Genomic DNA, 17,135 nt, shown 5'->3' with positions numbered 1-17,135 from the left:
CTTCTCCTATAATTTCTAAGTTGATAAATATCTTAATTTAATTACAATTCAAATTCTTCACCTGATCCATTTAATCCTTATTTAATTATTCTACTATACTACATGTAAAATGAAAACATTTATATATAATAAAAAAGGTAGCAAGGTGTATTATAAAAAAAGAAAGAAAAAGAAAAAAGAAAGCAGCAACATAGAAGTCTAATGCATTGAAGAAATTGAAGAAATTTTTTAAAATTTTTAGATTTTAAAAAGAAAAAAAAAAAAATATATATATATATATATATATTTATATTTATATATAAAGTCTAATGCATTTTAAATTGCAGCAACATATACTACACTTAAAAAAAAGAGGTTTTTTGTTTTTTTGGATAAACAACACAAGCTTACTTTCATTAATCAGAAAGTGATTCAGATTGGTTACATCAGTATGAACTTGGTTCATGATAATAGGGAGAGTATCTTCCATCCAAATGATACAATCGTTCAACCCTTTGGCATGTTGTGACAAAAGATGGGCTACAACGTTGCTATTTCTACTGATATGGGCTGGGATGCACGGACGCGGCTCCGGACCCAGCGCACCCGCGTCCGACGTGGCGGGACGCGGCGACTCGGGAGGGACGCCGCAGACCGCGGGTTCGTGCCGCGTCGTGCCATGTGGCTGTTCCCGACTCGGGCCGACGCGGCTGAAATCAGTGCCAACGTGGCTGAAATCAGGCCGACTCGGTCCGTATCGGCCGAAACCGTTGAAACGGCTGAGTCAGGCCAAAATTCAAAAAAAAAAAAAGGTGCAAAACGCACCATTTGACTTAACCTAAATACCCAGACCCTCTCAGACCCTCACACTTCGTCCAAAACTCCCAAACAGCCTCTCTCACTCCGTCCCTCATCTCCCTTCTCTGTGTGCTCCGTCCCTCATCTCTCTTCTCTGTGTTCTGAGCTCTCTGTGAGTGCTGTGTGCACACTGCACTGCTTCAGCCTTCAGGTGTGCTCTCTCTGCTCTTTTCTTGAATTTTTATTCTTTGTTCTTTACGATTTCTCTCTTTCAAATTGCTTAGAAATGAATTTGTGAATCTGAAAATTTGTGTGCTTGACTGCTTGCTGTGTTTTTTTGCTTGTTTTTTCAATTCTTGTGGGAGTTAAAGGGTTTTGTTAACCTGTGATTTGTGATTTGTGGTTTGTGGGAGTTAAAGGGTTCTATGTTTTTTTACTGTGAACCTGGTTGCTGTGTTTTTTTGCTGTGAACTTGGTTTGATTTATCATTAATTTATTTAGTTAATAGTTATTATTTGTAGGTTATTTGTGGGAGTTAAAGGGTTTTTTCGGTTCTGTGGTTTTGTGTTTTTTTGCTGTGAACTTGGCTGCTGTGTTTTGTTGCTGTGAACTTGGTTTCATTTATCATTAATTTATTTAGTTAATAGTTATTATTTGTAGGTTAAATTGAATCTATTGAATTTACAATGGACGAAGTTAATAGCACAGAAAGTTCACAAGAAGTGTCAAATGCTGAATCTCCTCTTTGGCAGTATGTGACTAAAGTAGAAAAACCAGTTGGTGCATCTGTTAAATCTGGTGGAAACACATATTTTAAGTGCAACTATTGTGATATAGTTTTTATGGGATCCTATTCTAGGGTTAAGGCTCATTTATTACAAATTTCTGGCAAAGGTATTAGAGCATGCCGTAATGTGTCAAAGAGCCATAGGTTGGAAATGCAGCGAATGTATGATCAAGTTGAGACTAATAAGTTAGAGCAAGAACAGAGAAGTCAAATTCCCTTGCCCCCACCTCCCCCAGGCCGTGGGATACCTATTTCCCCATTTCGGAGACAGGAAGGGAGTGATAGTAGTCATAGCACAAATCCGGTTGATGCTAAGAGGAGGAAGGTGACTATGAATACTACTTTGGAGAAAGCATTTCAGAATAATGCTAGACATGATTTGGATAGCAGAATTGCTAGGATGTTTTACACCGGTGGGCTTCCGTTTAACTTTGCAAGGAACCCACATTATCGTAGTTCCTATGCATTTGCTGCTACTTATAGCATTCCGGGTTATCTTCCTCCTGGATACAATGCTTTGAGAACAACACTTTTGCAAAAGGAAAGAGCTCATGTTGAAAGACTTTTGAAACCAATTAAGGACTCTTGGCTTGAAAATGATGTAAGTATAGTTTATGATGGATGGTCAGATCCACAAAGGAGGCCTCTTATTAATATTATGGCTGTATCAGATGGGGGTCCAGTGTTTATAAAGGCAATTGATGGGTCAGGTGAGTTCAAAGACAAGCATTACATTGCTGGGGTGTTGAAGGATGCTATAAAAGAGATTGGACATGAAAAAGTTGTCCAAGTCATCACTGATAATGCTAATGTGATGAAGTCTGCTGGAGCTCTTATTGAGGGTGAGTATCCTAAAATATTTTGGACACCTTGTGTTGTCCACACTCTCAATCTAGCTTTCAAGAATATTTGTGCAGCAAAAAACACTGAAAAGAATGAAGTTACATATGAGGAATGTAGTTGGATTACACGTGTTGCTGATGATGCATCCTTCATACGTGTTTTTATCATGAACTATTCTATGAGGTTGGCAATATTTAATGAATTTTTTTCATTAAAATTGCTCAAAGTTGCTGATACTAGATTTGCTTCGGTGGTTGTAACGTTGAAAAGGTTGAAGTTAATAAAAAGATGTCTTCAAGCCATGGCTATTAGTGACCAATGGGCTTCTTATAGGGATGATGATATTGGAAAAGCTCAAAAGGTGAAAGATATGATTCTAAGTGATCTTTGGTGGGATAATATTGATTATATCCTTGAATTCACAGCACCCATTTATGATATGCTACGAATAGCCGACACAGATAAGCCTTGTCTTCATCTTGTGTATGAGATGTGGGATTCCATGATAGAGAAGGTGAAAGCAATGATATATCGGCATGAAGGCTTGGAAGATGATCAATATAGCTCATTTTGGGGTGTGGTGTATGATATACTCATTGATCGATGGACTAAAAATTGTACACCACTACATTGCTTGGCTCATTCCTTAAATCCTACGTAAGTACATTTATTATCTATTTTCCTTAGTTCACCCTTTTAGTAAAACACACGTTTCATCTATATTTGTTTTTTAATCTTTAACTAGGTATTACTCCATTGAATGGCTTTCGAAGAATCCAAAACGCATCCCTCCACATTGGGATCATGAAATTTCTATGGAAAGAAGCAAGTGTTTGGAGCGATACTTTGAAGATGAGAATGACTTAACGGTGGTGAAGTTTGAGTTTGCTAAATTTTCAGGAGGGAGGTTTCCTTCACCAAGTGCCTTGACGGATAGGTGGACCTTACTACCTTTGGTTTGGTGGCAATACCATGGCTCCGCATTTCCAACTCTTCAAACCCTTGCCCTTAAACTTCTTGGACAACCTTGCTCATCCTCATGTGCTGAGAGAAATTGGAGCACGTACAAATTCATTCATTCCTTAAAAAGAAACAAAATGGCTCCTGCACGCGCTGAGGATTTGGTATATGTGCATTCTAATCTTCGACTCTTGTCAAGGCGCAATGAAGAGTACATACATACCGCAACAAAGATGTGGGATATTGCAGGAGACTCTTGGAATGAGAGCGACATGCATGGAGGAGCTGGAATTCTTGAGAATGCAGCTCTTACACTTGATGAGCCAGAGTTGGAGGCCATAGTTATTGGGAATGTTAACACTAGTGCTACTACTAGTGAAAGTGAAGTTCGAAGTGAAGCTATTGATCTTGAGGATGATGATATTTGTGTTTGATTGTCTTGTTGATTATCTTTTATTTTGTTTTAGTTTCAAACTTATGAGTTGTATTCTAATTTCCAAACATCATGGAATGTTTTAGTTTCAATCTTGTGGATAATATTTAATTTATGAACGTCATGTTTTAGTTATTATCTACTATTGCTCTTAAATTTGGTATTTGTTTATATAATGTGAAAAAGTATGCTTAGCAATATATTAAACATATATTGTAAAAATATTTTTAATAATTTTTTAATCGCCGAGTCCTGCCGCACCCGCACCCACCTTTTTCAAAAATTGCCGAGTCCCGCACCCGCACCCGTGCTTCATAGGATATGGGCCACCTCCCATGAGTTAAACAGACTCTTTCCCATCTGTATTCCTTCAACGATCTTCTGGATGGAGCTTGGAATTGAAACTTGCCCTCGCAGAGCACTCAACACCACTTGCGCATCACTTTCAAGTATAACATCCTTAAGTCCAAGGTCCCATACTAGCTGGACCCCTTCTTTTATGGCTTTAGCTTCAGTTTCTAATGCACCCCATGACCACTCGAACCTCTTGCTCATTGCTCCCATCGGTTGCCCCCATTCATTTCTGATCACAACTCCAACCCCACAACCCCCTACCTCGTTGAATACTGCTCCATCTACATTGATTTTATAACAACCCTATCTGGGGGGGGGGGGGGTCTAATGAGACTTACCAGACATCGCCGCCGCCGGGGGGGGGGGGGGGTGGGGCCGTGGTCTAGTTGGGACTTGTTGAACCTGCCTAACTTCCTTTGTATATTCCTCTACTTCCTTCGCAATAACATCAAACCTTTTAATCCTACCTCCATGCCTTAAAAGTATTTCTATTGTTCCACAAGCTCCAGGCTGTAATTGCAAACAATTCCCAATCCACCATCGGGCACCTCTCCCTAATTTCCCACATTATGTCCAAAAAATCCAAGTGGGATTCAGGTAGGGAGGGTAGCTTCAGCTTCGTAGCACCCCACGCCTCTTCTGCTGTTGTGCAACCCCACAATATATGGCCTGATGTTTCCAAAAAAAAAAAAAAAACTAATTAGATTAACATTAAACTTTTTGTTCATATCAACTTCTAATTACAAAGATCAACAAAAACTAATTAGATAAACCCAATCCAAATCAAATATAACTCCCAAAACTAATTAGATAAAATAGGAATACAAAAACTTCTAATTAAAATGAATTACAAGGAACAAAAAAAAACTAATTAGATAAAGAGAAAGACGCATACAACATAAAAATAAAAATAAAAATAAAATGAAAAACAGGAAGGAGAAGATGAATTTGATCACAATTGAAATCTTATCCGCATCAAATACCAATTCCCAATATTAATATTTTACTATTATATATTGATTCCTTTAATTTTCAAACTGAGTCTCTCTCTCGGTTAAAAAAAAAAAAAAAAAAACTTTCTCTCTCCTTCTCCTAGAAGTAATTTGACATGGAAGACATCACTACCATCATAGGCAAGTATTTTTTTTTTTTCACACTTTACATGCACTTGATTTGTCTTTCAAATATGCATACAATTTGGTTGTGTATTTTTTAATCATTAGCAAAATTAAAATGAAAATCCATTATGAGTTTACGACTATCAAGATCTATAGATATAGCCAACAAAAAGCAAAGAAACACTATTCTTGCAAATAGATCATATAAGCAATGAATAATTGAAGGTAACCAATATAGTCATACATTTATTTTACATAATAAATTTGTATCGAATTACAAATTTATCTGCTTCAATTGTGTACATTTATTTTATAATAAATTTGTTTCAATAAACTAATCTTCTTGAATTATGAATACTTCAACAAATCAGGATGCTGATGCTGTTGCAATAAATTTGTTGTAAAAAAAACTGCAAACTCATCTACTTCGATTGTGTACATTTATTTCATAATAAATTTGTTGTGAAATACAAATGAAGGTAATAAACTTAGTCATGTGTATTTTTCATATCATTTTTCTTTGCAAGTACTTTTTAACATTTTTTTTTTTTTTACTTTTCTTAATTGTATCTTTATTTATTTACTCAATGAAAATTCCTATAATCCTACTAACATATTGAAATTTTAAAAGATAAAATTTTGTAAACTAAATCATTATCTTTAAATAAAAAAAAATGATTTTAATCGTTTGCACTATTTCATTATGTTTGCTTATGCAAAAATCTATATCAGTTATGCCTATCTTTATCTAAAAATAAGGTTATCAACAATTTTTTATTTTCATATTTATCTTCAAGTATATTAACAACTTGAGATTAGATTTTAGGGAATAATTTGATGAGATTTTATATTAGAGTTTAACTTGAAACTATACTATCCCTTAATAGTAAAATCAGTCAGAAAAAAAAAAAAAAAAAAAAATTGAACCTAAACGATACTTTAAGGATGCCTACACTGAAAGCTACAAGTTCTCTTTTTTAATATTTTGTAGTCTTTCTTTAATATTTGAATTTTTGAGTTATTTTTTTATAGTATCCGAAATTATCTGACAAATTTTTTGTGAGCCATTGCATGTTAAAGCAATGGCTTCTTCATCAAATTGTAACACAAATTGAAGTCATACTAGAGCAAATCATGCCATGGTGTAGTTTCTTAATCAATTTAAGATTTTATAAAATTATTTATTCTACCTCACAAATAGGTAGGTTCCCGTGCATAGCACAGGTTAGTGACTAACAATAAATGATTTTTATCTATATCCCATAAAGCTAAATTCACTCCCATTCAAAACCTAGTATTCCTTAACTTTTTATGATCAGCACAAATCCTAAAATATAGGATCTAAAATGTAATTTTTATATATATAAAAAAAACAAATAATAATATATGAGTGCCTGTCAAAATCAAATTTACTTCAAGAACACCACCAAAGGATTTTGAACTTCTAAAAAGTGGGTTCTAAACCTGGGTGGAACCATGTAACTCAATCCATTAGAGCATCTCCAATAGGCCCTCTAAAGCCATTTTTGGAGAGCAAACACACAAAAAACACCCTCCAATAGGAGACTTTAAGACTCCAAATCTAATAATAAATGAGTGCATTTCTGTAAATGACATAGATGCTTTGTGGGGATAGCACCCATGGTAAAGTCCTTGATTGGGTTGTAATTTTAAGGTTCTTCTTTATGTTGAACCACATTAGATCTATCGGGGCGATTGCTGAAGTAGTCCTCTTTGGTCCTTTTAACTAATAAAACACTGCCACTTATGCAAATGTGAGATATATATATATATATATATATATATATATATATATTTCTTGTGTTAATTAGGAAGCTAAAGCACACATTTGCATAAATGACATTATTTCATTGGTTGGGAAGACTACTTCAACAATCTTACCGATGACTTAATAATTTCTCCTTCCCCTTACCCCTGAGAGGGACTATGGTTTATTCCTCTTCTAGAGATCCCACCTCATGGGTGATGACTTTTTCTTGAATTTCGCAGCCAAACTTCTTTTTTATTGTACGAGTAATGTTAGGACTATAACTTTTGCAGTAAGTTGTAACAAAAATTGTGGTCCTAACATTTTCCTTACTTCACAGCCAAGCTTCTGGTGTACTTTGCTCCTCTTCTTCTAGGTTTTCTCATTGTGGGACCCAATTCTTCACGGGTCACCCATGTCATCAATTTTTGGACCCTTGTTTGATCTTTTTTGGGCTCCATTGCAGCCTTTTTCAAGGTCCATTTTGCTTGCACTCATTGTTAGGCCTATCTTGTCTTGTTCAAGACTTTTCTTTTGCACTCATTCTTGGGCCTGCCATACCTTGGTTAAGGCCTTAGCTTTCCCTTACGGGTCCACAGACCTCATTCGTGTGTCTATGGGCATGCGTGTTTTTTCTTGGCTTTGGGCTCGACTGAACCCCTAAATTTTGGATATCAACAGATTATATGAATGAATTGTATATGTTGGCTATCAACACGTAAGTAAAATAACACAAACGATATATAACATACCAGTCGCAAGTAGCTTACAAAATCAAGATAGACTAAACCAAGGTCATAGAATTACACTAGGAGAGAGAGAGAGAGAGAGAGAGAGAGAGAGAGAGAGAGAGGAAATCAAGCTTTAACAGTGTAGCTATGTGTGTGCGCACACATAACTTGAGTAAAAACATAGATATTAGACACCCCTATTTCTGTTTCCAAGAAGTGTCAATTTAAATTTGCTAGCCTTGGCCAACACTTCTTTGATGTCGGGTCTTTCGTCTGGTAATTTTTCAGAGCACCTCAAACCTAATTCTAGGATAGATGTAAGAATGGTTTGCATGGTAGTCACATCTCTTCCCTCTTCTATCTGAAGTAAACCATCGTCCACAACTTCCATTTTGTCAGGAAGTGATGTAATCCATTTCCTCATAGCTAATTCTCCAACAAACATTTCGTCGGTTGGTTTCTTTCTTGTGATTATCTCCAACAAAATTATCCCGTAACTATAAATGTCACCTTTGGTAGACACTCTCCCTTCAGAACCATACTCTGTCATGCTCACATTTGTCAAAAAGTCTTTAAGTTAGTGATCTACTGGCTAGTGAAAAAAAATAATCACTTTCCAAATTTAACCTTTTTACACAAGGATATTTTATATATTTGTATTACTGTATTAGCTTGTAGGTTGATGCCATAGATAAAAATTCTAGTCAAATCCCTTGTAGCGTTAAAAGTGTGTTTTAACTTTAAAACACACTTTTAAATCCCTTTTTCTTGGTGCGGTTTTTGTAGTTGACACTATTTTAAGAGGTTGCAAAAATAAGCTATATACAAAAGAAACATACATATAGGGTCAGTGGCTATAAGATGGTCATAAGCCAAATCAGTACCATAGTTGCATTAACTAATCCAATATCGAAACACACGTAAATTGATCATATTGAATTAGTTTGTATTTCACTAGTGAGCATGACTTATAAAACAATTGAACTTGATTTAAAAATAAAATAAAATTGTAAAATAGTGATACTAACACTTAGTAGCCAGTATATAAGATTAAATTAAAAAAAAAAAAAAAAAAAAAACCAAGAGTTTTGTAGGTTAATAACATTACTTGATTCCTCCAATAAGAAAAACTTGAGTTCAAATCTCATTCCTTACTTATTGAAGGAAAAAAAGAAGAAGAAACATACGTGTAATTAATTAATTATCAATTTTGAACCAAGAAAACATTAGTTTAAATAATGTATATTCAAAAGAATCAAATGCAACTACAAATTGAGCTGATGAAAACTACAACGCATGCTGTTATTTTTTTAATTAGCCACTACTCTGTAGCCTGGTAATTAAATAGACAGAGGAGAATTCAATGTACCTGGTGCGATGTAGCCAAGTGTACCGAGGGTTTTGGTTTGTGTTGAGTCCTTATTTTTGACTAAAATCTTTGAAATGCCAAAGTCACCCACATGTGCAACCATGTCTTCATCCAAAAGGATATTGGTAGGTTTTAGATCACAATGCACCACAGATTCTGATTGACCATTGTGGAGATATTCCAATGCTAATGCAACATCAACCATAATGCTTACTCTTTGAACAAGATTCAAGCAGTAGTTGTGAGAGTATAACCACTTTTCCAGGCTACCATTTGACATGTATTGCAATACCAAAGCTCGAAACTCAAGGTTGGAACATGTGCTGATGACTTTAACTAGATTCCTATGTCGGATTGCCCTTAACACCTTGCATTCAGCATCAAAACTTTTAAAAGCACCCTCTAATTGCTGATTTAGAACTTTAACAGCAACAATAGTCCCATCAAACAGAAGCCCTTTGTACACAGCACCAAAACTTCCAGTTCCAAGCAAGTTGCTTTCACAAAAGTTGTTTGTCCCACGACAAAGCTCTTGATATGATATCATTCTATGATCCACTGCAGACAATGTGATAGGTAAACTTGGAATTTGCATGTTACATTGTGGGTGTCTTCTTAGCATAATGACTAGTGATACAATGATTATAATTGATGCAATAACAGGAACTATATATTTGAGAAAAAATTGTTTTATTCTTGATCTTCGAGAAGAACTTGGACTTGTGCAAGGTGGAACTCCAAAAATTGGATTTCCACAAAGTGCTTTATTACCAAAAAAGGATTTCTTTGTGAAGTTTACAAAATGGCCACCAGATGGAATCTCTCCTGATAGCTTATTGAAGGATAAATTCAAATGCTTGAGAAATGGAAGTGCCTCAAGTGACTTAGGAATTGAACCAGAGAGGTTATTGTTTGAGAGGTCCAACTGATCCAATGCTTTCAACTGTCCAAAAGATTGTGGAATTCCTCCTTGAAATGAGTTATTTGACAAATCAAGATAACGTAGGCTTTCAAATGCACCAATGACACTTGGAATATTTCCAATGATTTGGTTATAAGATAAATTCAAGTGTTCAATAGTATCCGATTTTCTCATGTTTGGAGACAAAGCTCCACCAAGGGAATTCAATGATAAATCCAAAAACAACATATTTGCAATGCTCCATAAATTTGATGGTATTGATGATGCCAACTTGTTGGAACTCAAGTCCACTGTCTGCAAAAGACTCAGGTTTCCAATGCAACTCGGTATGGATCCAGAGACTCTGTTATTTGAGAGCAACAGCTCTCCTAGGTTCTTTAATTGACAAAGTTGTTCTGGAATGAGTCCTTCAATCATGTTATCCTCAAGAAACAATCTTTGCAGGCTCTCCAAACCCCCAAATGTTGACGGTATGTTTCCAGTCAAACTATTACCCCTCAATAGAAGCAAGTTCAAGTTTTTCAAGGAACCAATTCCCACTGGAATTCGACCCTTTATTTGGCTTTTACCTGCGAGAATGGCTTTTAGCGAAGCTGAAAAATTTCCAATAGCATCTGGAATTGTAATATTCAAGGGATTGAGTGATATAGATAGTTCCTCCAAAAATCTGCAATTAGTTAACGATGCAATGAAATTATGATCTTGATGTTCAGGCTCCCCTATTAGCTGATTATCACTTAAACCAAGTATTTCGAGATGTTTTAAGTTTCCAAAACTCTTGAGTACTGGTCCAGAGAGTAAGTTTGTAGTAAAATCTAGTCGGATGAGGTTGGAACAATTTGACAAAAATGATGGGATAGGACCACTCAATTTGTTTAAAGCAAGTAATAGATATTCAAGATTAGAGCAAGAGAGACTAGTATCTAATGGAAGATTTCCAGACACAGAATTTTCAGCCAAGGAGAGCACTTGTAGAGAGGTAATGTTGAAAAGATTTTGGGGTATTGTCCCCGTGAGATCATTGAACTCAAAATTCAATATAATCAGATTTTGGAGATGCCATAAATCACTTGGAACGCTACCTTTAATGTGGTTACTGTCAATGTAAAATTCTTGTAACATCGACAAGTTGCTTATGATAGGAGGTATATTTCCAGTTAACTTGTTACCTCCAAGATATAGCAGTTCAAGGTTTTCTAAACTCCCAAATCCTTTCGGTATACTTCCATCAAAATTATTGTATGACAAAGATAAGTCTAAAAGCTCTGTACAGTTGTTAAACTGTGAAGGAAGTTTACCGCTGAATTTGTTGCCGGAAATATACAGTCCTTGAAGATAAGGACAATGGCCACAAAGATCCATTGGAAGGGTTCCAGAGAGGTGATTTTCCGTAATAGCAATAGCCTTTAGAAAAGATAAGTTAAAGATAACAAGAGGAAATGGACCAGTGAGGTTATTGTAATCCAAATTTAAAATCTCTAATGATGACAAATTGCTGAGGGATGATGGAACTGTACCGATAAGATGGTTTGAACTAAGATCCAATTCGCGAAGCTTTGGTAACATGCCCAAATCTTTAGGTATGCTACCATTTAACTTGTTACCTAAAACAGATAAATATTCAAGCTTGTGGCAATTATGTATAGTTTGAGGGATACTACCTTCCAATAGGTTGTTTGACAAGTGAAGTTCTCTCAAGCGGTGTAGATGACTAATCTCTTGCGGCAGAAAACCATAAAAGCTGTTGTTAGCAAGATCAAGTGAGACTAGGAAGGAGAGGTTGCCAATTTGAGGGGAAATGGTGCCTTGGAGACCCACGTAGGAAAGGTTCAAGGCTGTGACTCTTTGTCTACGTAGGCTGCAAGAGACTCCCATCCAGTTACAGAAGTTTGTTGTTGTGGACCAATTACCAGCCAAGACAGTATTGTTGATTTTAGATTTGAAGGCAATGAGAGCTAATTGATCAGTAAAATTGTTGGCAGATTGGGACAAATGAAGCATGCATGGCTGCAGTAACAGAAAAGCCAAGAGCAGGAGAATGGATGGCCTTTGTATTAGCATCATGAATTTGCAGAAGGAGAGACACAGGGTCTTTGGGTTTGGGGTATGGAGTCTGGAGACGGAATACGAATAGGAGACCTTTTGTGCGTTTTTGGTACTACCTTTTTCGATTCTTGACTTTGACTATAGTGGCATACTGGCACTATTAAAAAACAAAAGAAAAGCGAAGAAAGACGTGGGAAATCATGAATGTTAGGTGAGAAATTTGAAGAGCATTAACTTTTTGTTTCCAATTTTCCCCTAACTAGATTTTCCATGTGCTAACTTAACTAACTTCCACTAACTTGGATGTAATAGATTATGAGTAATAAAAAAAATAATGATGAATTCATATACGAGTGGCAAACAACTATTAGCAATCTTCTGCATAAGATATTTGTAGAAAAAGAAATGGTAAAGTTTGTGGTTTTTGAATAAGTTATATTGGGTGGGGTTAAAACAATAATTTTAGACTTGGGGACCAATTTTCACATTTTAGTAACTATTGAAAAGACATGTAATTGGTGCCAATAAAAGTTACTTCAACAATGAGTCTATGTGAAATTAATATTAATTCAATAACAACTAATCACTTTAGCCGTTGTGAAAAAAAATAATGAGAAAGTTGCATTTTACCACTTTAAATTATATTTTTAATTATATTTTCAACTTTAGACTTTTCGAATACACGTTTTGTACCCTAAACTATGATACTTATTACACTTTGCACTCTGACATCAAGTTTGTTGTTAACTTAGACGGAAAAATATGACATCACGTGAAAAGATTCAATTGCCCATCTTTTCAATTTTTTAAAAAATATTACACTTTATCATCCTAAAATATAGTTCCGATTATATTAGCATCCTAAACTTTAGATTTTCATTCAAGTTAACAATAAACTTGACATCGGGTTCAAAGTGTAACAAGGTCATAATTTAGCTTTAAATGAAATGCAATTTATCAAAAAAAAGTCATAAATTTTTTTTTAAGAAAAAAAAATGTCATAATTTAGAGTGCAAAACCTACATTTGAAAAGTTTATAGCGCAAATGTAATTTAAGGTATAGTTTATAATAGTAAAGTATAATTTTTCCAAAAAATAAAAATAAAAATTGTTAGCTACTTCATATTACTGATTACTGAGATTAAATTGTGGAGGTGGCCCACTGCATCAAAAGCTTGACCAATGGCCAGTGAGATTTATTTCTCATATTCTATTCTTTGCCGACTTGACGCCAAACAACAAAACAAAAATTGTGCACAATAATTTATTATTATGATCTTAAGCGATAGTTTAATTCACAATTTTTTGTTTTCATTGTTTATAGAGAAGACAAGCCGTAAGCGTGGACAATCATTTAAAAAAAAAAAATCATTATTATCATTATTTTTAGGCAAAAAGTACATTTTAGTCCCTATATTTTTAGGTTATTCTCATTTTAGTCCCTACATTTTATTTGTACCGCTTTTTGTCCTTATTCTAAAAAATGCTTCCTGTTTTGGTCTTTGTCATTATATCAAAAATGGAGAAAGCTGACGTGGCAAACGGCAAGAATAAATAATACTAAATTAATGTCCACGTGGCCTAAATTAATAACAAAAAATGTTTTTTGACATTAAAAAAATGTCACGTCAGCATCTAAATTAAAAAATTAATTTATTAATTTTAACTAAATAAAAAAATTAAAAACAGAATTAAAAACTAAAAATCATATGAATTGAGATCTAAGTGTGTCTTGAACAAGAATACAAATCCAGATTAAAAAAAAAAAAAAAAAAAAAAAAAAAAAAAAAAAAAAGAGAAGAAGAAGAAGAAGAAGAAGAAGGAGAGAACGAACTAGACATCAAGAGATTGAACTAAGAAGATGAAAGATTTGGGTTTTAATCACAGAGTGAGATTTTGGTGCAAAGCTCTTCGGGACTAAGAAATTGAGTTTGCTACAAAAACTTTTAGAAGTCTCCCTTATTCACTCTCTTTCCTTTTAGTTTTTCTTTGTTTCCTTCTTTCTTTCTTTCTTTCTTTCAATTTTCCCCAAATCTTTTCTCCATTCACCCTCTCCCAATTTTAACCAAAACAGCCTATATTTCTCATTCTTAAATATATTTCTCTCTCACTCTGAACAAGAACAACAAAAAAAAGAAAAAGAAATCATTGGTTTCAAATCCCTTTTCCACCGTAAAAAGAAAACCGATTCCTCCAACAGTCTTTCTCTCAATTCATCAATGACAACAACCACAACTACAAATTCAAACACGAACTCAGGATCACTAGACACACCAACCCAGATGGTGGAACTTGAACAAGTCTTCAAGAAATTCGATGTCAATGGAGACGGCAAGATCTCGGCCTCTGAATTAGGATCCATCATGGGAAGCTTAGGCCACCCAGCCACAGAGGAAGAGCTTGAAAAGATGATTGTCAAGGTGGACGTTGACGGGGATGGGTTTATTGATCTGAACAAGTTCGTGGAACTGAACACAAAGGGTGTGGATTCCGACGAGGCCATGGAGAATCTGAAAGATGCGTTTTTGGTTTACGACATGGATGGAAATGGAGTCATATCGGCGGATGAATTGCAAAAAGTGATGAGGAGTTTGGGGGATGGGTTTTTTTTTTTTTTTTTTTTTTTTTTTTTTTTTTAAATTTCTGGGTTTGTGTTTTTGTTGTTCTTGTTCAAGACACACTTAGATCTTAATTCATATGATTTTGAGTTTTTAATTCTATTTTTATTTTTTTTAATATTTAGTTAAAATTTGTTGAGATCTAAAAAATCACAACACCCAAGTCCAAAAAAATAACACAAGGGGCCATAGAAAGTGAATTTTAAAAAAAAGGTGGTAAGCCGAAAAGGCTTGAAGCCCAAAAGCCATAAAGGGACAAGCCTTAAAGCCTATGAGAAAAGAAGGAAGAAAAAGAAAAAAGGCCCAATCTATCAAGATCAGAAAATTGAAGAAAGACCAGTGTAAAGAGCTGAGTCGGGATCCCCAGAGGCTGCCAGAGGCTTGGGATCCCCGAGACGTGTAGCACAGCTAAGATAGGATTAGGACAGCTCAAAGGAAACGCCAAAAACATAAGAAACAAAGGGCATATATGTCCTTCTCAGGCACCAGAGATGCAGCAAGAAAAGTAGAAAGCCTAGAGTAATCACTCATGATGCAAGGGAACGGTATCTCGGGGAACCAGAATGAGGAGCTATGAAAAAGGAAGTAGGAGGAAAGACCTTCGAACCAGTAGAGATAGATTCCGCTCACTTGGGAAAAATGACAAAGAGGAAGGACGGCCAAAAGCTGAATCAAAAAGGGGTAAGAGGTTTTGAGGAACATGAAATTAAGAACAGGCGCATTCTGGAATGGAAAGTCAGCCATGAGCTTTCAAAGAAAGAGCTCCAAAAGGAGGAAATTATGAAAAACAGGCAAAGGCTCAACCTTCTAGGTGATGGGCACAAAACGGGCTCTGGTACCCAGGGAGCAAAGGAAGGGAATCAATAGTTCTCCGGGACCCTAGAATGACACTATAAAAAAGGGGGAAGGCAGCCAGCAAAACAGAGGAATTTTTGAGCGAGCAATAAAAAATCTTGACAAAAAAAAAAAAGCCATTAAGAAAAATCTGTCAAATTCAAGAGGAAAACGGTGAAATATCTCCCGGTATCCTAAAAATAGCCACTATAGCACATACTTGGATTCAAAAGGGTTTAAAATTTACAAATCTTGGAGGCTTTGATAGCCATCAAAGTCTGTAATTTTTTAGCTTACTTGAACCTCGTATCACGTCTTAGTGAGCTCATTGTAACCATGACTAAGGAAAAAATAATAAAGTATTTCTTATTAATCCAAGGATCTCTAACAATTGTTTTGTGTATTTCTTGATTACTTTGCACTCCTTTGCTGTTTTTTCATTGTTGTTCAATACAAATATTCTCGTTTTGCTAGTTTATGTGTATTGTAAAAAACATGTTATGTGCGCCACTTGATTCTTAAACAGCCCCTTTAGCTGCGGTAAACCAAGCCTCGTCCACCAAACTACAATTATTTGGCCCAGGATCCTTGGGCCAGTGTGTTGAAGAAAAAGACACTCAAACAAAATTAATAAATTAATTTTTTTAATTTAGATGCTGACGTGACATTTTTTTTAATGCAAAAAAACATTTTTTATTATTAATTTAGGCCACGCGGACATGAATTTAGTATTATTTATTCTTACCGTTGCCACGTCAGTTTTCTCTGTTTCTGATATAACGGCAGGGACTAAAACGGGAGGCGTTTTTCAGAATAGAGACTAAAAACGATAAAAATAAAATGTAGAGACTAAAATAAAAATAGTCTAAAAATGTAAAAACTAAAATATGCTTTCCGCCTTATTTATTCCGTATGTATACACACACGCGCGCAACCATTAGATATTATGATCTATGAAGAAAGAGATGCCCTTCGATTAAAGAGGTAATTGGCAATCTCAGTTGGAATTTTGGAAGTCTTGCACGTCCCAAAGTTCCGCTCCCGTCAACGTAAACGAAGAAACAAACAAACAAATACAGAGGGAACTTCCACGCAACAAGAGACGGAGAAAACAGGATGCCTATGACACGACACGAGAGACAAGAATTCGTTACACGACAAAGGTAAATGGCCAAGAAATTGTGAAAGAGTGGTGACTTGACAGAGAAGAATTAAATCTGCCATATTCATGGAATCTATCTAGACTAATTAAAGTAGGAGTAGTTTCTTTCTTAATATAGCTTGGCCTCCGGGTCTGGTTTCTCCAACAAAAATAAAAAAATAAAAAAATTCTTCTAATATGTGAATTTTAAAAAATCTCTCTTATGTTGGACAGGACGGCTCTAGACATTTTGGAGTCTTAGGCAAGAACTGAAAATGGAGTCTTTTTTATACTTATATATTAATTAAATTAATGTTTATTTAATATTTTTTATATTCTAATATATTCCATTTTAAATTTATTTTTCTTGCCTTTTGAGATGTAAATTGACTAATTAAATTTTTGTTTTCAATAAAAAAGTATTGTTGTAGAGC

The 17,135-nt window shown here is 35.0% G+C and overlaps 3 protein-coding genes across 3 annotated transcripts; 2 read left to right on the top strand and 1 right to left on the bottom strand.

The window, feature by feature from the left end:
* Positions 1–1,463: 1,463 nt before the first annotated feature.
* On the top strand, positions 1,464–3,801 carry LOC126721553 (uncharacterized). The gene is made up of 2 exons (XM_050424604.1): positions 1,464–3,064; positions 3,153–3,801. Exons 1-2 carry the CDS (start codon positions 1,464–1,466, stop codon positions 3,799–3,801), a joined length of 2,250 nt encoding a protein of 749 aa, XP_050280561.1.
* Positions 3,802–7,763: 3,962 nt separating this feature from the next.
* LOC126720864 (probable LRR receptor-like serine/threonine-protein kinase At3g47570) lies at positions 7,764–12,220 on the bottom strand. The gene is made up of 2 exons (XM_050423703.1): positions 9,141–12,220; positions 7,764–8,314 (listed from the first exon to the last, which is right to left on the bottom strand). The coding sequence occupies exons 1-2, from the start codon at positions 12,124–12,126 to the stop codon at positions 7,959–7,961; spliced, it is 3,342 nt and encodes a 1,113-aa protein (XP_050279660.1). The 5' UTR covers positions 12,127–12,220; the 3' UTR covers positions 7,764–7,958.
* Positions 12,221–14,156: 1,936 nt separating this feature from the next.
* On the top strand, positions 14,157–14,761 carry LOC126721552 (probable calcium-binding protein CML25; the record flags this gene model as incomplete). Its single annotated transcript, XM_050424603.1, has 1 exon — positions 14,157–14,761. A coding segment is annotated over one exon (591 nt), but the record flags the coding sequence as incomplete, so codon positions are not given.
* Between the last annotated feature and the right edge of the window lie 2,374 nt (positions 14,762–17,135).

This window comes from Quercus robur, chromosome 4 (assembly GCF_932294415.1).
Source record: "Quercus robur chromosome 4, dhQueRobu3.1, whole genome shotgun sequence".
NCBI classification, from domain to species: Eukaryota; Viridiplantae; Streptophyta; class Magnoliopsida; order Fagales; family Fagaceae; genus Quercus; species Quercus robur.
This window is presented reverse-complemented; position numbering and strand designations above follow the sequence as displayed.